General features: G+C 47.7%; 2 protein-coding genes across 2 annotated transcripts in view; one reads left to right on the top strand and one right to left on the bottom strand.

Moving 5' to 3' along the window:
* The window catches only part of LOC115397342 (BCL2 associated athanogene 6), a 37,251-nt gene extending 27,352 nt beyond the window's left edge, over positions 1-9,899 (top strand). Inside the window, exon 28 of the transcript XR_003932461.1 lies at positions 9,888-9,899. The gene's annotated coding sequence lies outside the window, so the exon portion shown is untranslated. The remainder of the gene's footprint in view (positions 1-9,887) is intronic.
* A 1,535-nt stretch (positions 9,900-11,434) lies between these two features.
* On the bottom strand, positions 11,435-17,309 carry LOC115397369 (tetraspanin-13-like). Its single transcript, XM_030103634.1, has 5 exons — positions 15,950-17,309; positions 15,763-15,843; positions 15,415-15,528; positions 12,784-12,900; positions 11,435-12,712 (listed from the first exon to the last, which is right to left on the bottom strand). The coding sequence occupies exons 1-5, from the start codon at positions 16,250-16,252 to the stop codon at positions 12,638-12,640; spliced, it is 690 nt and encodes a 229-aa protein (XP_029959494.1). The 5' UTR covers positions 16,253-17,309; the 3' UTR covers positions 11,435-12,637.
* Positions 17,310-19,465: the final 2,156 nt, after the last annotated feature.

The following is a 19,465-nucleotide window of genomic DNA, read 5'->3' as shown; positions in this document are numbered from 1 at the left end:
TTGCCTTACCACTTTTTAAAGTGAAAATTTTGACAAAAATGTTCCGTTTTTTTTAAATGGTCTTATCATATTGAAGTTAAAAATTATGAAACAATTTTTTTTTTTTTTTTTCACCATCACATGGTCTTACTATAGCTTTACCACTTCATTAATGTCAAAATTCCAAAAAAAATTTTTTTATATCATTTCATCAAAAAATGGTCTTTCTTTAGCCTTCCCACTATTGTAACAACAAATTTATGATTTTTTTTAAAATATTTGTCACCAAAAAATGGTCTTGCTATATAGCCTTACTGCTTTCTTAACGTCAAAATTGTAATTTTTGGGGGGTTTTTTTCATCAAAAAGTGGTCTTACTATACATGGTTTGGATTTATATACACAGGCCAGAGGTTATTTTTCCTACCTTGACATGTTTCGGCTGCCAAGCTGCAGCCTTCTGAGGAGGTCCAGCAAAATAGGTAGGCAAAATAACCTCTGGCCTGTGTATATGAATACAAAAAAAGGCCTAATGAACCTTATCGGTCTGGTCTTACTATAGCTGTACCACTTTTTTAAACGTCAAAATTATGAAAAAAAATATTTTTCATGTTTTTTCACCAAGAAATGGTCTTCCTCTAGCTGTACCACTTTTTAATGTCAAAATTAGGATTTTTTTCTAAATATTTTTTCACCAAAAAATGGTCTCACTGTAGCCATTCCCCATCTCACGAGCTGGCCGTAACATAAGGAGAAAAAGGAAGTAAAAACAGCCTTACCACTTTTTAACTTCAAAAACGTTAAAATAGTGGCAAGACATTTTTCTTGGTGAAAAAAAAATTTGAAACAATTTTGACATTAAATAAGTGGTAAAGCTTTAGTAAGACCATTTAACGGTGAAAAATATAAAAAAAAATGTTTTAGAATGTTGATGTTAAAGGGCAACTCTGGTTTTTTGACACCTGGACCTTATTTCTAGGTGTGTCATGCTCATATTCTCACTCAAACATGGTGCAGCTCGGAGTCCTTCAGAAAATATTTAGATCCAACCGATTTAGCGGGGGCCACGGCAAGGGCGCTTCAGCGCGGGACATAACCTCTGCAAAATCTCTCGTTTCGGCCATATTTCTTCATCCATCGTGTCATAAAGTCAGCTCGTCTACCGTCTTCAGGTGGGTCAGCTGACAGTTTTCGCTAATTTAGCCACAATTAGCTCGGATGGGAACGTTGCGGAGCTCCTCTCCCCAGCAGAGAGGCCCTCTGACTCGGCCTCGGCTGTCACGGCGCCTGGGTGCAAAGAGTGGTAAGACCGTTTTTTAATGAAAAATACATAATAGAAAATATAAAAATATATAATTAATTATATTTAAAAAAATTTCATTTTTATAATTTTGATGTTAAAGTGGTAAATAGTGGTAAGTAGTAAAACCATTTTTCAGTGAAAAAATATTTTTAAAAAGTTTCATAAGTGACATTGAAAAAGTGGTGAGGCTATGATAATACCATTTTTTGCTGAAAAAATATTTAAAAAATCATAACTTTGACGTTAAAAGTGGTGAGGCCATAGTAAAACCATTTTTTGATGAAAAATATTACAAAAAATTCATAATTTTGACGTTAAAATAGTGGTAAGGCCATTTTTTGGTGAAAATTTTTAGCTTTTTTACTTTAGAAACTTCACTTTTAGAATGTAAAGCTACAGACCAGAAACGGCCTGTTCTCAGCAGAGCTCAGGAGAGGGGACTTCAGGCTGGCTGATGTCCAGGAAAAAACTGGATTTTTAGGCAAAAAACATAAAATAGACTGGTGTTGGACCTCTGAGACCCATTGGAACTTGCTGAATACGGAGTCCGGGGCCCCTTGTTCGGGGCTAATTCTGAAACCCGGAAGAGAAAACGCTCCGTTTCACTGAAATCCCGCCTCTCCCCCTGTGGACTTTGACTGACAGCTACTTCAACCAATCAGGGCTTCAAAACAAATACGCTAGCTAGCTTTAGCTCTTTAGCTCTAGCTTCTCTACAGCAGACACACGAAAACATCTTTTCCTGTTAGAAACTCACCAAGCGCAGACCCTCCAGATCCTCCAGACCCTTCAGACCCTCCAGATCCTCCAGACCCTTCAGACCCTTCAGACCCTTCAGACTCTTCAGACCCTTCAGACCCCCCAGACCCTCCAGACCCTTCAGACTCTTCAGACCCTTCAGACCCTCCAGATCCTCCAGACCCTTCAGACCCTTCAGACCCTTCAGACTCTTCAGACTCTTCAGACCCTTCAGACCCCCCAGACCCTCCAGACCCTTCAGACTCTTCAGACCCTTCAGACCCTCCAGATCCTCCAGACCCTTCAGACTCTTCAGACCCTCCAGATCCTCCAGACCCTTCAGACCCTCCAGATCCTCCAGACCCTTCAGACCCTTCAGACCCTCCAGACTCTTCAGACCCTTCAGACTGCAGATGGCGCTGTTCTCCCGCTTCCACTAGTGGGAGAATAGCGCCAAAACCTGTATAAATCAGCTGACAAGATACGTCACAACAACATCACGTGACTCTCTGAAGAAGACAGCTGACAGCTGCCGAAACCGTCAGGTAAATAACAAAATACCTTCCTGGTCTTTGGAAAAGAACCTTTGTTTTGGATTATAACTTGGAAGACCAATGAACCTTTTTGGACTATTTACGCGCAAGTCCTGGATTACAGTGTATCAAAGACTTCCGGGCATTGGAGCGCCTGGAAGAGAAACGGGCACGTTTCCGCAACCATCTAAAATTCAGCCTAAGATGTCGAGACAAGGAAATCATCCCACGCAGCCTCTGTCTAAAGAACCCCATCCCAACCCATAATGCTGAAAGGATAATAAAAGGAGCACGCTTCGCCTTACTGAAGGAGAGAATACGGTGCACCGCAAACAAGGTAAACTCAACAGACACACAACTGAAAACAAACATTGACAGCTTTATACACAACTACGCTATGGATGAGCACACGAAAGGTTTGGTAGATGAATATCTTAAGGCAACACACGAACGCGTTTTCATTAAGACAAAAACAAGACATATTGAGAAACTACTAAGACTAGAGACACACAACCGGAAAGAAACTGAAGAAGACAAAATTAATCATAGGTGGGTGAAGAACCTGTCTGAGCGGCAACTCTCACAAATCCCAATAAAAGTGCTATTCAGAGGACTTAATTACGCCATCACCCCCAACAAGATGCCATACGATGATTTTATATTGGCCACGGAGCTAGCGTGCTAATCAATTAAGGATCAAGGAAAAAAAGCAGAGCTCAGGAACGAAGTAGCAGGAATCTTAAAAACTGCAAAATTACCACCAGGCAACATAACAAGGAGGAGAGAAAGGCCATCCACACACTTCAGAATGATAAAACAATAACAATAATACCAGCGGATAAGGGAAGAGCGACGGTCGTCATGGACACAAAGTGCTACGAACAGAAAATGGAGGACATGTTAAAAGACACAGATACTTATGAAATAATGAGAAAGGATCCAACAGAGGAAAAAAGAAGGCTCTCAAAGCTCTGCTGAAACCACTGTCAGCAGAGAAAAAAATAGACAAAGACACATACAACCACCTTATACCAACAGCCAACATCACTCCACGTATATATGGCTCACCTAAAATCCACAACAAGGATGCCCCCCTGAGGCCATGGTGGACAGCATAGGATCAGTTACCTACAACTTGTCAGAAGCACTGGTGGATTTCATTAAACCATTACTTGGACAATCGAAACAACACTGTAAAAACTCAAGAGAACTGGCAGAAGAACTCAAGAACATTCAAGTACACCCAGATGAAATCCTCATCTCACATGATGCCATATCCCTCTTCACAAAGACCCCCGTACACGTGACCCTGCACAGAGTGGAAAACAGACTCAGGACGGACAAAACACTCAAGAAACGCACCAATGTGACAGTAGAGGACATAACCCGGCTTTTACATTTTGTCTCCACGTCAACATATTTCCAGTACAAACAAAACATTTACAGACAAAAAGAGGGTTTCGCCATGGGGGACCCCCTCTCAGCCATCATGAGTGGGTTTTTCATGAAGGATCTGGAGGAGAAGGCCATCAACACTGCACCAGCTCAGTGTGGACTCACTATGTGGAAGAGGTATGTGGACGACATCCTGGAGAAAATAAAAAAAGGACACACACAAGAATTAACAAAACATCTCAACACAATCGACACCACCGGAAAAATACAGTTCACACACGAAGAAGAAGAGAACCAGGCAATACATTTTCTGGATATTAACATTTCCCACAAAGAGGACGGCAGCATTAAAATAAACATTTACAGGAAACCAACGCACACCGATCAATATCTCTGATGGACATCTGAACACCCCACAGCGCACAAACTCTCTGTAATAAGAACACTGTTTGACCGGGCCAATATAATCACAGACGAGGAGGAGAGGAGGAAAGAAGAACTACACATCATTCAAGCGCTCAAACAATGCGGATACCCCAACTGGGCAAAACAAAAAGGAAGAAGGCAGGTTCAGGAGAAGAAAAAGAGACCCAAGCCAAAAGAAAACAACAGAGAGCGGATGGAGAGCAGCACGATGGTAACCCTCCCATACATCAGGGGCATCACAGAGAAAGTACAAAGAGCAATGAAAAAACAAAACATCAATACTCCAGTAAAACCACATAGAAAACTCAGACAAATACTTGTACACCCCAAAGACAGAATACAACCGGAGCAAAAATGCAATATTATCTACGGAATCCCATGTAAGCTATGTAACAAAACATACATTGGAGAGACAGGGAGGACTTTCAGCACACGAAAAAAGGAACACAAGACAGAATGTGAGAAAGAAACCAGCACAGCACTAACACGAGCAACAAAAAGAAAAGCTGAACAGGAACAACTCAAGTCGGCCATTTCAGATCATTGCAAAGAGAAAATCACATTCTGGATTGGGACGGAGCGAGAGTCATCGGGACAGAAGAGAACAAACACCGACGCTGGATAAAAGAGGCTATTGAAATTTGGAAACGTGCCCCCGAGACAGTGAACCGGGATGAGGGGGCCTTTCTGCTTTCACACACCTGGGATGCTGTACTCAAGAAGTCGGACTGCAGATGGCGCTGTTCTCCCGCTTCCACCAGTGGGAGAATAGCGCCAAAACCTGTTTAAATCAGCTGACAAGATACGTCACAACAACATCACGTGACTCTCTGAAGAAGACAGCTGACAGCTGCCGAAACCGTCAGGTAAATAACAAAATACCTCCCTGGTCTTTGGAAAAGAACCTTTGTTTTGGATTATAACTTGGAAGACCAATGAACCTTTTTGGACTATTTTGGGTCTTCAGACTCTTCAGACCCTTCAGACTCTTCAGACCCTTCAGACCCTTCAGACTCTTCAGACCCTTCAGACCCTCCAGACCCTTCAGACTCTTCAGACCCTTCAGACCCTTCAGACCCTCCAGACCCTTCAGACTCTTCAGACCCTCCAGACCCTTCAGACTCTTCAGACCCTTCAGACCCTCCAGACCCTTCAGACTCTTCAGACCCTCCAGACCCTTCAGACTCTTCAGACCCTTCAGACCCTTCAGACCCTTCAGACCCTCCAGACCCTTCAGACTCTTCAGACCCTTCAGACCCTCCAGACCCTTCAGACTCTTCAGACCCTCCAGACCCTTCAGACCCTCCAGACCCTTCAGACTCTTCAGACCCTTCAGACCCTTCAGACTCTTCAGACTCTTCAGACGCTTCAGACTCTTCAGACCCTTCAGACTCTTCAGACTCTTCAGACCCTTCAGACCCTTCAGACCCTTCAGACTCTTCAGACTCTTCAGACCCTTCAGACCCTCCACACCCTTCAGACCCTTCAGACTCTTCAGACTCTTCAGACCCTTCAGACCCTTCAGACCCTTCAGACTCGTCAGACTCTTCAGACCCTCCAGACCCTTCAGACCCTTCAGACTCTTCAGACCCTTCAGACCCTTCAGACCCTTCAGACCCTTCAGACCCTTCAGACTCTTCAGACCCTTCAGACTCTTCAGACCCTCCAGACCCTCCAGACCCTTCAGACCCTTCAGACCCTTCAGACTCTTCAGACTCTTCAGACCCTTCAGACCCTTCAGACCCTTCAGACTCTTCAGACCCTTCAGACCCTTCAGACTCTTCAGACTCTTCAGACCCTTCAGACCCTTCAGACCCTTCAGACTCTTCAGACCCTTCAGACTCTTCAGACTCTTCAGACCCTTCAGACTCTTCAGACGCTTCAGACTCTTCAGACTCTTCAGACCCTCCAGACCCTTCAGACCCTTCAGACTCTTCAGACTCTTCAGACCCTTCAGACCCTTCAGACCCTTCAGACTCTTCAGACCCTTCAGACTCTTCAGACCCTCCAGACCCTCCAGACCCTTCAGACCCTCCAGACCCTCCAGACCCTTCAGACCCTTCAGACCCTTCAGACTCTTCAGACTCTTCAGACCCTTCAGACCCTTCAGACCCTTCAGACTCTTCAGACCCTTCAGACCCTTCAGACTCTTCAGACTCTTCAGACCCTTCAGACCCTTCAGACTCTTCAGACTCTTCAGACCCTTCAGACTCTTCAGACGCTTCAGACTCTTCAGACTCTTCAGACCCTCCAGACCCTTCAGACCCTTCAGACTCTTCAGACCCTCCAGACCCTTCAGACCCTTCAGACCCTTCAGACTCTTCAGACTCTTCAGACTCTTCAGACCCTTCAGACCCTCCAGACTCTTCAGACTCTTCAGACCCTTCAGACCCTTCAGACTCTTCAGACCCTTCAGACCCTCCAGACTCTTCAGACCCTCCAGACTCTTCAGACTCTTCAGACTCTTCAGACCCTTCAGACCCTTCAGACCCTTCAGACCCTCCAGACTCTTCAGACCCTTCAGACTCTTCAGACCCTTCAGACCCTTCAGACCCTCCAGACCCTTCAGACCCTCCAGACTCTTCAGACCCTTCAGACCCTTCAGACTCTTCAGACTCTTCAGACCCTCCAGACTCTTCAGACCCTCCAGACTCTTCAGACTCTTCAGACCCTTCAGACTCTTCAGACCCTCCAGACTCTTCAGACTCTTCAGACCCTCCAGACTCTTCAGACCCTCCAGACTCTTCAGACTCTTCAGACTCTTCAGACCCTCCAGACTCTTCAGACCCTCCAGACTCTTCAGACTCTTCAGACCCTTCAGACTCTTCAGACCCTCCAGACTCTTCAGACTCTTCAGACCCTCCAGACTCTTCAGACCCTCCAGACTCTTCAGACCCTTCAGACTCTTCAGACCCTTCAGACCCTCCAGACTCTTGCTCTTGCTTGACTGTTGCTTTCAGATGATGGAAAAAAAAAAGTCAAAGTTTATCTCCGTTATCGGAGATACAAAAAGCAGCAACGCTCATGCTCAATGCTATAGTAAGAGCGTTCTTTGGTGGAAAAAAAACGCATATTTTTTAACAATTTTGACGATAAAATTGTTGTCAGACTATAGTAACACAATTTTTTGGTGAAAAAAAAAAACAAAACATAATTTTGATGTGAAAAAAGTAGGAAGGCTATAGTAAGACCATTCTTTGAAACAAAAATATTTTTTCAAATAATTGTGATGTTAAAATAGTTGTCAGGTTATAGTAACACAATTTTTTTGGTGAAAAACTATTAAAATTCATACGTTTGACGTTAAGAAAGTAGTAATTCAATAGTAAGACCATTTTTTGTGCTAATTTTTTAAAAATAAGTTTGACGTTAAAACAGTGGGAAGGCTATAGTAAGACCATTTAGTGGTGAAAAAGCAACAGAGAAAAAATCTAAATTTTTTTGCTTTTTAAGACCATTTAAATTAAAAAATAAGATGTGCTTTCACCTTATCACTTTTTTAAAGTGAAAATTATGAAAAAAATGTTTGCTTTTTGACCAATAAATGGTCTTACCATGGCCTTACCACTTTTTAAAAGTCAAAAATAGGGATTTTTTTTTTTTTTGTACTTTCCACTCATAAATGGTCTGACTATAGTTTACTGGTTTTTTAAAGGGATACTTCAACATTTTGGCAAATTGGCCCATTTAGCGGCCATGTGTGGATTATAACGTGTCACCAAAGTGTTTTGGGGTTGTTGGATTGTGTATTTGATGAGTTTGACGAGGGGGAACAAAAATACCGTCCACTTCCATTGTGTCCGTCCTGAAAACCTTCCTGACTCGCCTCTGGATAAACAACAGCTCGCCTCACAGAAACAGTCAGTCTGCTGCTCTGATGACTGAGGAGTTGAGCTCAATGGGCCAGTTTGCCAAAATGTTGAAGTTTCCCTTTAAAAGCAAAATTTGCAACCTTTTTTTCACTAATTAATGGTCTTTTTAAAGTTGAAAATGTGGAACATTCTTTTTGTTTTTTCACAAAAAAATGGTCTTACCATGTATGGCCTTACCGCTTTTTTAATGGCAAATGAGGATTCTTCTTTTTGACACAGAAATGGTCTTATTATAGCCCTACCACTGTTTTAAAGTCAATATAGAGAAAAAAATTACTTCTTATTTCACTAATAATTGGTCTGACCACTACTTTTTTATAAGTCAAAATTAGGATTTTTTTTTTTTTTTTTTTTTTTTGGGGGGGGGGGGCTCCTCACATCAGAAGGGGCGGGGCTTGGTGACGTTGGGAGGCGTGATACCTGACGGCGGGGTTGACCTGAGCGGTGAGCTTCCTGGTGGGACGGCGGATCATAAACTCCACTGGACTCTCCGCCTCGTCCGGCTCCTCTTTTCACGACCCCAACAACTTATTTCACAAAGAAATGGGCGTCATGTTAGACCCACATCTCACCTTTAAAAAACATATAAAACAAATGTGCCACAGTATGAAATACAACATCAAAACATTCAAACGCATCAGAAATTCTTTACCACTGCAGGCAGCTCTGACTTCTTTAACAGCATGATCGTGTCCAGACTTTATTACTGCATGACCTGCTGGTCCCGGCCAGGAAAACCACCCTGAGGCCGCTGGAAGCACTGCACAAACAATCACTCCAAATTCTAGACAAGAAGCCACGCCAACACCGCCACTGCACCATCCTTCAAAAAAAACTTCAACATCCAGAAATATGCCTCAATTAGAATGACAAACAAAATATTAAATACTCTGCACCTCTTCAGAACCTTATCCAGGACACCTCGGCAGTAACATCGCCATCCACACGAGCTTCTTCCACTGGGCAATGTCATATACCAAGACTTCAAACATCTGCCCAGTCAGCCTTCTCTTACAGAGCTATTCAGGACTGGAATGACCGGCCAACCGCTCTGAAAACTCAGATGATCTCACCTTCTCCACAGAGCTGAAACAGTGGCTGGGGAACAACCAACACTGCCAACACACACCGGGTTCTTCAGATCTAAGCTATGAGCCCGAACACGTATGAACAGGCCTGAAGGTGTAAATGTGCAATATTTTATATGTAAATATGGGTGTTTTTAACTTTTATTGTGACATTGTAAATGATGTGTGTATGTAAACAGAACATGGATTTGATTGTGTGTCTGGGTTGTGATGAGATTGTGTGGACAAATGTTGCCTGTGTGAGTGCGAGGTAACTGAGAGAGGGAATACTTAACTGCTTGTGTTGATGTAATGTAAGTAAACTTTATCCTTGTAAGCAGGGGCTGCAGATGGAAACGAGCTGTGAAGCTCTAATCTGCTGCAGAACATCTCTGGACATCGTCCCTTCAGATAAAGACTAAACTAACTAACTAAACTCACTGATGTTCTGAACGCCTCTTTTTTTAATTCAAATTATTGAAAAAAATGTGTCAGAGGTCCTGCTGCAGCCTTACTTTCTGTTTTGAAAAACAAACTGTTTGGGCTGTTTTCACTCCTGAAACGTCTCCCGACAGCCTGACCTCCTTTTGTTCCAGTGAATTTTGTTTTTCGTTCCGTCTCATCATGCTGACTGCAGCCTGACGGTGTGTGTATACAGTACACACTGAACACCAGAATCTGGTCACATGTCGTCTGAAGCAACGAGCCTGAAACGGTTCCGGAAAACCTCCTCTGAAAACCAGAAGGGATTTCATTCAAGCTTCTCTCCGACCCGAAACCTTCACTTCTTTACGTTCTGCTTCTCGCTCTCTGAGGAATCGATCCCATTAACCGTAAACGTCTGAGAGAAACAGCAGAACCTTCCAGCTGCAGATTCCTCCTGAAACACAAACCTCCAGCCGAGAGAACCCGGAGAACACTCCACTGTAAACACTGAGAGAACCCGGAGAACACTCCACTGTAAACACTGAGAGAACCCGGAGAACACTCTGCTGAAAACACTGAGAGAACCCGGAGAACACTCTGCTGAAAACACTGAGAGAACCCGGAGAACACTCCACTGAAAACACTGAGAGAACCCGGAGAACACTCTGCTGAAAACACTGAGAGAACCCGGAGAACACTCTGCTGAAAACACTGAGAGAACCCGGAGAACACTCTGCTGAAAACACTGAGAGAACCCGGAGAACACTCTGCTAGTGGAGGTGGAACACGGAGCTACTGAACGTTTGGACGGAACACCAGGCTGGATTATTGCAGCACCAGAAGAACCAGAGTCTGGAACCACGGAAGGTTCTAGAAGTTCTGCTTTGATGGAATCTCTTTATCAGTTTAAAGCCAGGTTTACACTTGCACAACCTTTTGCCACGATGTTGTCGTGGCAAGGCGTGCCAGAGTCACGAACCGGCAGGCTCCCGCACCGTCAGTGTCACGAACCGGCACGACGCGCTCACGCATAGTCTCTACATAGTTTACGAGCTTCCCGCATCGGCACGACGTGGTTGCGCAATTCGGCACGCCATATAAAAAGGGGGCTTCCTCAACCCCGGGCCGCGGCGCGCAGAGCTGGGATTTCTGCTCCGGTGAGCTGCTGCGTTCAGGTGACTGGAGCGAGCGGCGGAAAACTGAAACTCGCTCGTTCACATGAAGGCAGCGGAGACAGCTGGACTCTGGAGACACTCTGGAGACACTGAGGAGACACTGAGGACACACTGAGGAGACACTGAGGAGACACTCAGGAGACACTGAGGAGACACCGAGGACACACTGAGGACACACTGAGGACACACTGAGGAGACACTCAGGAGACACCGAGGAGACACTGAGGAGACACTCAGGAGACACTCAGGAGACACTCAGGAGACACCAGAACCCCCTGCAGAACCAGGAGCATTCTGCAGGGGGGTCTCTGGGTTCCTCCTCGTTACTCCGCCTGGAAAACACCGGCTGCTCCGCAGAACCAAGATCAGCGGCTCGTTCCTCGTTCCGCGTCTTTTAGAACGTTCCACAAAGCGGAGAGTCGTTCCGTCAAAACAGAAAAGTTTGTAAGTTTATTTCATGGTAAAATCTTCAGGATTTGCAGAAACACTTTTTGAAAAGGACCAAACGGAGAACAGCCGTTCCACGAAAAAAAGATTTTAATTAAAAGAATCGTTTCAAAACGTCATTTTTCAGTAAAAACTGCAGAAAATCATCAAAACTAGAAAAGTTTGTTTCTTCATCTTTTTAAAAATCAGACAGAAAAACTTCAACCAAGAAAAACTGTTTCAGCAAGAAGAATCAAACATTAGCATGAGCAGGGCTAGCATGAGGCTAACAGGCGCTAGCAGGGTTAGCAGGTGGCTAACAGGTCTTAGCAGGGTTAGCACGTGGCTAACAGGTCTTAGCGGGGTTAGCATGTAGCTAACAGGTTTTAACAGGGTTAGCACGTGGCTAACAGGTGTCAGGGTTAGCATGTGGCTAACAGGTGTTAGCAGGGTTAGCATGTGGCTAACAGGTGTTAGCAGGGTTAGCATGTGGCTAGCCCAGTGGTCTTACTGTAGCTTCACCACTTTTTTTAAAGTCAAAATTGCTAAAAACAATTTCTTTTCAAACTGTGGCTCCTGATTGGTCGTACTCGGCCTCGCCTCAGTTCTGACGTTGAAATCAAGAATTTCTCTTTTCTAATTTTCAGTAATTTCTGGTCTCATGAAGGTTTCGCAATGGAACTCATTATTTAGTTTTGGCTCACTGGATAGAGCTGCTGGTCCGACTCCCAGCTGCTTCTTCCAATTTTCAGACTGGTTAGCATGTGAGCATTGTTTAGCATGTTAGCATGGTCAATGTGTCAGGGTTAACGCGGTTTGCTCGTTGGCGTTTTATCAGGGTTAACGTGTTAGCATGGTTAATGTATCTGTGTTAGCATGTTAACATGACTAATGTGACAGCGTGGTTACCGTGTCAGCATTGTTTAGCGTGTTAGCATGGTTAACACTTTAGCATGGTTAATGCGATAGCAGAGTTAGCGTGATTAGTGTGTTAGCATGGTTAACGTGTTAGTGTGGTTAACGTATCAGGGTTGGCGTGTTAGCATGCTTATTGCGATAGTGTGGTTAGCGTGTTGGCATGGTCATCGTGTTAGCATGCTAGCGTATTAGCATTAGCATCATGAAGCTCCTGCTTCATGTTTTTCATCATTTTTGTAAAAGAAAATCAGATCAAGACGAAACACGAGACGATCTGGAGGAACCCATCTGATGATCAGCTGATCGGGGGCGGGGTTGCTTCAGGTTCCTCCGGGTTCCTTCGGGTTCCTCCGGGTTCCTCCGGGTTCCGGGGCCTCGGGTCACAGGAACGCCCCCGGGTTGGATCGGGGGTCTTTCAGGTTCCTGAATCTGTGGGTGAGCCAGACTCCCAGAACCTGGAACCACCAACAGTCAGTCTGGAAAACCAACAAACCGCAGGGTTCCTCACCGGCGGGCGACCTCTGACCTCTGTGAAGCTGAAGAACAGCCCGATGCCTCCGACGAAGCGCAGAACCTCCCCGGCGTACCGCTGGAGGGTGACGGAACAGCTGGAGCAGGTCTGGGTGGAGGTCAGGGCACAAGGCTGGAAGATGGAGAACAGAGGAGAACAGAGGAGAACAGAGGAGAACAGAGGAGAACAGAGGAGAACAGAGGAGAACAGAGGAGAACAGAGAGGAGAACAGAGGAGAACAGAGGAGAACAGAGAGGAGAACAGAGGAGAACAGAGGAGAACAGGAGGAGAACAGAGGAGAACAGAGGAGAACAGAGAGGAGAACAGAGAGGAGAACAGAGGAGAACAGAGAGGAGAACAGAGGAGAACAGAGGAGAACAGAGAGGAGAACAGAGGAGAACAGAGGAGAACAGGAGGAGAACAGAGGAGAACAGAGGAGAACAGAGAGGAGAACAGAGAGGAGAACAGAGGAGAACAGAGAGGAGAACAGAGGAGAACAGAGGAGAACAGAGGAGAACAGAGAGGAGAACAGAGGAGAACAGAGGAGAACAGAGAGGAGAACAGAGGAGAACAGAGGAGAACAGAGAGGAGAACAGAGGAGAACAGAGGAGAACAGAGAGGAGAACAGAGGAGAACAGAGGAGAACAGAGGAGAACAGAGGAGAACAGAGAGGAGAACAGAGGAGAACAGAGGAGAACAGAGAGGAGAACAGAGGAGAACAGGAGGAGAACAGAGGAGAACAGAGGAGAACAGAGGAGAACAGAGGAGAACAGAGAGGAGAACAGAGAGGAGAACAGAGGAGAACAGGAGGAGAACAGAGGAGAACAGGAGGAGAACAGAGAGGAGAACAGAGGAGAACAGAGGAGAACAGGAGGAGAACAGAGAGGAGAACAGAGGAGAACAGAGGAGAACAGAGGAGAACAGAGGAGAACAGGAGGAGAACAGAGGAGAACAGAGGAGAACAGAGGAGAACAGAGGAGAACAGAGGAGAACAGGAGGAGAACAGAGGAGAACAGAGGAGAACAGAGGAGAACAGGAGGAGAACAGAGGAGAACAGAGGAGAACAGAGGAGAACAGGAGGAGAACAGAGGAGAACAGAGGAGAACAGGAGGAGAACAGAGGAGAACAGAGGAGAACAGAGGAGAACAGAGGAGAACAGAGGAAAACAGGAGAACAGAGGAGAACAGAGAGGAGAACAAGGTGGAGAACAGGGAGGAACGGAGGAGAACGGAGGAGAACAGAGGAGAACAGAGAGGAGAACAGAGAGGAGAACAGAGGAGAACAGAGAGGAGAACAGAGGAGAACAGGAGGAGAACAGAGGAGAACAGAGAGGAGAACAGAGGAGAACAGAGGAGAACAGAGAGGAGAACAGAGGAGAACAGAGAGGAGAACAGAGGAGAACAGAGGAGAACAGAGAGGAGAACAGAGGAGAACAGAGGAGAACAGAGGAGAACAGAGGAGAACAGGAGGAGAACAGAGGAGAACAGAGGAGAACAGGAGGAGAACAGAGGAGAACAGAGGAGAACAGGAGGAGAACAGAGGAGAACAGAGGAGAACAGAGGAGAACAGAGGAGAACAGAGAGGAGAACAGAGGAGAACAGAGGAGAACAGAGGAGAACAGAGAGGAGAACAGAGAGGAGAACAGAGGAGAACAGAGAGGAGAACAGAGAGGAGAACAGAGGAGAACAGAGAGGAGAACAGAGGAGAACAGAGAGGAGAACAGAGGAGAACAGAGGAGAACAGAGAGGAGAACAGAGGAGAACAGAGGAGAACAGAGGAGAACAGAGGAGAACAGAGGAGAACAGAGAGGAGAACAGAGGAGAACAGAGGAGAACAGAGGAGAACAGAGAGGAGAACAGAGGAGAACAGAGGAGAACAGAGAGGAGAACAGAGGAGAACAGAGGAGAACAGAGAGGAGAACAGAGGAGAACAGAGGAGAACAGAGGAGAACAGAGAGGAGAACAGAGGAGAACAGAGGAGAACAGAGGAGAACAGAGGAGAACAGAGAGGAGAACAGAGGAGAACAGAGGAGAACAGAGAGGAGAACAGAGAGGAGAACAGAGAGGAGAACAGAGAGGAGAACAGAGAGGAGAACAGAGGAGAACAGAGAGGAGAACAGAGAGGAGAACAGAGGAGAACAGAGGAGAACAGAGGAGAACAGGAGGAGAACAGAGGAGAACAGAGGAGAACAGAGGAGAACAGAGAGGAGAACAGAGGAGAACAGAGAAAACAGAGGAGAACAGAGGAGAACAGAGAGGAGAACAGAGGAGAACAGAGGAGAACAGAGAGGAGAACAGAGAGGAGAACAGAGAGGAGAACAGAGAGGAGAACAGAGAGGAGAACAGAGGAGAACAGAGAGGAGAACAGAGGAGAACAGAGGAGAACAGAGGAGAACAGAGGAGAACAGAGGAGAACAGAGGAGAACAGGAGGAGAACAGAGGAGAACAGGAGGAGAACGGAGGAGAACAGAGGAGAACAGAGGAGAACAGAGAAAACAGAGAATTAGAAAGAGTTCTTGAGGGAATCACCAACACTGAGAACGGCTCCGTTTCTCTCTGGTTCTGCTTCAGGATGGTTTTCTGGAGAAGCTGCTGGGGTTCAGAACCGGGTTCTCCGGGTTCTGCCTGAATAAGGACGTGTTCTCACCGCGGAGCAGGAGCTGTTGGGGCTGAAGGACGAGAACCCGCAGCAGTCCAGAGTGTTCTCCACGTCTCGCTGAGTGCTCTCCGACTTGTTCCAGCCGATCTCCAGCAGGTGGTTCTGCGGAGAACATCACAAACACATCGTCAGACGTTCTGCTGAGGCCGAGCCGGGTTCTCCTCAGGAACACTGCGGGTTCTAAAATAGCATGATCTGAGTTCTGACAGAATCAGTGAATTAACGACTGAAATCTTTTTAATGGATCAGATTTACAGCATTTTTCTCACGTTCCGTGACCTCAGAGGTCGAAACGTTCTGGATGTTCCATGTGTTCCCACAGTAGAACGAGCTCACCTGCTGATCGATGTTCAGCGACAGACAGGCGCAGGAGACGGAGAACTGCAGGACGAAGGCCGCCGACAGAACCATCATGTACTGAGAACACGTTAAGGACGTTCTCCTGAAAGACATTCCAGACAAGGAAGACCTCCTCCGGAGAACCCGTCAACACGGAGAACCCGCCCCCTGCTGTGAAGGATACGAAGAACAGCAGCACCTGGTGGTGCTTCAGGGCGCCGCACAGCCCCATGAGGGCCACCAGGAGCAGGAGAACCCCGACCCCGATGACCCCCGCCACCACCCGGATGCTGGAGACCAGGCCGAACCACTTCCCCCAGGCGGCCACGCCCACCAGCAGCAGGCTGACCAGCTGGGGGGGGTAGAGAGCAGGGTGAGGGGGGGCAACTGCTGTCACCACTAGAGGACACTGTGTAACACTGTTAGCTTTAACATTAGCAGAGTCAACATCAGTCATTACTAGCTTTAGCATTAGCGAAGCGGCCATCGACCATTGCTAGCTTTAACATTGGCGGAGCTGAAATCAACTACTGTTAGCTTTAGCATTAGTGGAGCCAGTTTGATGATTATTTTCAGGAAATGGAAATGAGCTGTAAACGCTGAGGAGAAAGCTGAAGCGTCTCTGAACTGGTTAACCGGTTTACCGGTGAACTGGTTTACAGGTTTGGAACGCGTACAGTCAGAACCAGGGGGACGATTCGCTTGTCTTCAAGAGACAAAAGAACAAAAACTGAAACAAAGACGGAACCATCAGTTCCCAAACAGTTCAAAGAAATCACGCTTGAAAAGGTTCCTGCTATTAGAACCTCAAAGAAAGTAAAAACTGCAACAAAGAAAGTAGAAACTGCAATAAAGTAAAAAAGGTAGTAAAGAAAGTAAAAACTGTAACAAAGATAGTAAAAAACTGCCGTAAAGAAAGTAGAAACTGCAGAAGGATTCCAGTCCGCTTTCCGTCCCGCCACAGCACTGAAACAGCATTATTAAAGATCACAGACGACCTTCTCACGGCAGCTGACCACGGTTTGATCTCCATCCTCATCCTCCTCGATCTGAGGTGGCCTTCGACACCGCCTCTCACTCCATCCTGCTCAATAGGCTCTCTCACCCCTCTTCTCTGGTTTCACTCCTCCCTCACTGGAGCTCTCAGTTCATCACCTCCCAGCCTCCCCGTCACTTCTGGTGTCCCCAGGGCTCTGTCCTGGGGCCCCTCCTCTTCGTCATATACAGTATCTTCTTCCCCTCGGTAGCATTTTCCGGAAACTTGGTATTAATTTTCACTGCCATGCGGAGACACCCAGCTCTCTCTCTAAACCTGACTCCACTCTCCCCCTCCTCTCTCGCCCTCTGTATCTCTGAATCAAATCCTGGTTCACCTTCCTGAAATTCAACAGTGATAAAACAGAACTTCTTCTTGTTGGCACCAAGTCCTCACTGTCCAGATCTACCAGGCTGTCCCTCACAGTGGACAGGTCCTCAGTGTCCCCGTCCCCTCAGGTTAGAGTCTGGGTGTCGTCCTCCAGCTCACTCTCTTTACACTCCACATTAATAACCTCACTCGGTCTGCACACTTCCACCTACGCAACATAAACCCCCGTCGCCTCTCTCTCGCCCCTCTCTCGCCCCTCTCTCGCCCCCTCTCACCCCTCACACCACTGCCATCCTGGCTCTCAGCCTCGTCTCCCCCCTCCTCTCTGGTTTTCCCACAATCCCTCCAGAAGCTCCAGCTGGTCCAGAACTCACCAAAACCCTTCCTCTCACCACACCACCCGTCCTCCAGCAGCTCCATGGGTTCCCTGTCAAAGTCCGGATCCGTTTCAAAATACTTCTGTCCCCCCACCTATCTGATCTCCTCCACGCCCCCCCCCCCCACGCTCCTCAGGTCCTCTCTCTCCACCTCTCTGTGGCCTCGGCCCTCCTCAGCTCCATGGAGAGCAGAGCATCACTCTGGACCTCTCTCCACCAGACATGACTCTCTCTCTCTGTTTAAATCCAGATTCAAAACTCATCTGTTTCCATCTGCCCATCATCTGTAACCTCACTCTTTTAATTCACTGTATGTTTTCTGTTGTTTTATTTATTTGTAATGTGTTTTTACTCCCCTAGAACTGCCACCTTAACGTGGTGGGGGAGTTTGAGAGCCCGCATGATCCCAGGACCTGTGTTGCCGGGGGGCTTTATGCCCCCTAGTAGGGTCTCCCATGGCAAACAGGTCCTGGGTGACGGGCCAGACTGAGAGCAGTTCAAAACCCCCTATGATTAGAAAAAGAACAAAGGTCGTTACGTCGCCCGGTATGGCGCAGCCGGGGCCCCACACCTGGAGCCAGGCTGGGGTTGGGGCTCGTAAGCGAGCGCCTGGTGGCCGGGTCTTTGCCCACGGGGCCCGGCCGGGCTCAGCCCGAAGGGACGACGTGGGCCTGACCTCCGGTGGGCTCACCACCCACCGAGGGAACCGTAGGGGCCGGGTGCAGTGTGGATTGGGTGGCAGCCGACGGCAGGGTGCCCGGCGACCCGATCCCCGGACACAGACTGGCTCTAGGGACATGGAATGTCACCTCGTTGGCGGGGAAGGAGCCTGAGCTTGTGAGGGAGGTTGAGAGGTACCGGCTAGATATAGTCGGGCTCACCTCCACACATAGCCTGGGCTCTGGAACCCAACCTCTCGAGAAGGGCTGGACTCTCCACTTCTCTGGCGTTGCCCGCGGTGAGAGGCGGCGGGCTGGTGTGGGTTTGCTTGTAGCCCCACAGCTCAGCCGCCATGTGTTGGAGTTCACCCCAGTGAACGAGAGGGTTGCATCCCTGCGCCTTCGGGTCGGGGATAGGTGCCTCACTGTTGTCTCGGCTTACGGGCCGAACAGCAGTGCAGAGTACCCGGCCTTCTTGGAGTCCCTGGGAGGGGTGCTGGACAGTGCTCCGACTGGGGACTCCATTGTTCTACTGGGGGACTTCAACGCCCACGTGGGCAGCGACAGTGAGACCTGGAAGGGGGTGATTGGATCACACGGCCTCCCCGATCTGAACCCAAGTGGTGTTCTGTTATTGGACTTCTGTGCTAGTCACAGTTTGTCCATAACGAACACCATGTTCGAGCACAGGGGTGTCCATAAGTGCACTTGGCACCAGGACACCCTAGGTCGGAGGTCGATGATCGACTTTGTTGTCGTGTCATCTGACCTCCGGCCGTGTGTTTTGGACACTCGGGTGAAGAGAGGGGCAGAGCTGTCGACCGATCACCACCTGGTGGTGAGTTCGATTCGCTGGCGGAGGAGGAAACCGAACAGACTTGGCAGACCCAAACGTGTTGTGAGGGTCTGCTGGGAACGTCTGGTGGAACCCTCTGTCAGCATGGCTTTCAACTCCCACCTCCGGGAGAGCTTCTCTCATGTCCCGAGGGAGGCTGGGGACATTGAGTCCGAGTGGACCATGTTCTCCACCTCCATTGTCGAAGCAGCTGCTCGGAGCTGTGGTCGTAAGGTCTCCGGTGCCTGTCGTGGCGGCAACCCCCGAACCCGGTGGTGGACACCGGAAGTAAGGGCTGCCGTCAAGCTGAAGAAGGAGTCCTATCGAGCCTTGCTGGCTCATGGGACTCCCGAAGCAGCTGACGGGTACCGGCAGGCCAAGCGGACTGCAGCCCAAGCAGTTGTGGAGGCAAAAACTCGGGTCTGGGAGGAGTTCGGGGAGGCCATGGAGGAGGACTATCGGT

Source organism: Salarias fasciatus, chromosome 11 (assembly GCF_902148845.1).
Source record: "Salarias fasciatus chromosome 11, fSalaFa1.1, whole genome shotgun sequence".
NCBI lineage: Eukaryota > Metazoa > Chordata > Actinopteri > Blenniiformes > Blenniidae > Salarias > Salarias fasciatus.
This window is presented reverse-complemented; position numbering and strand designations above follow the sequence as displayed.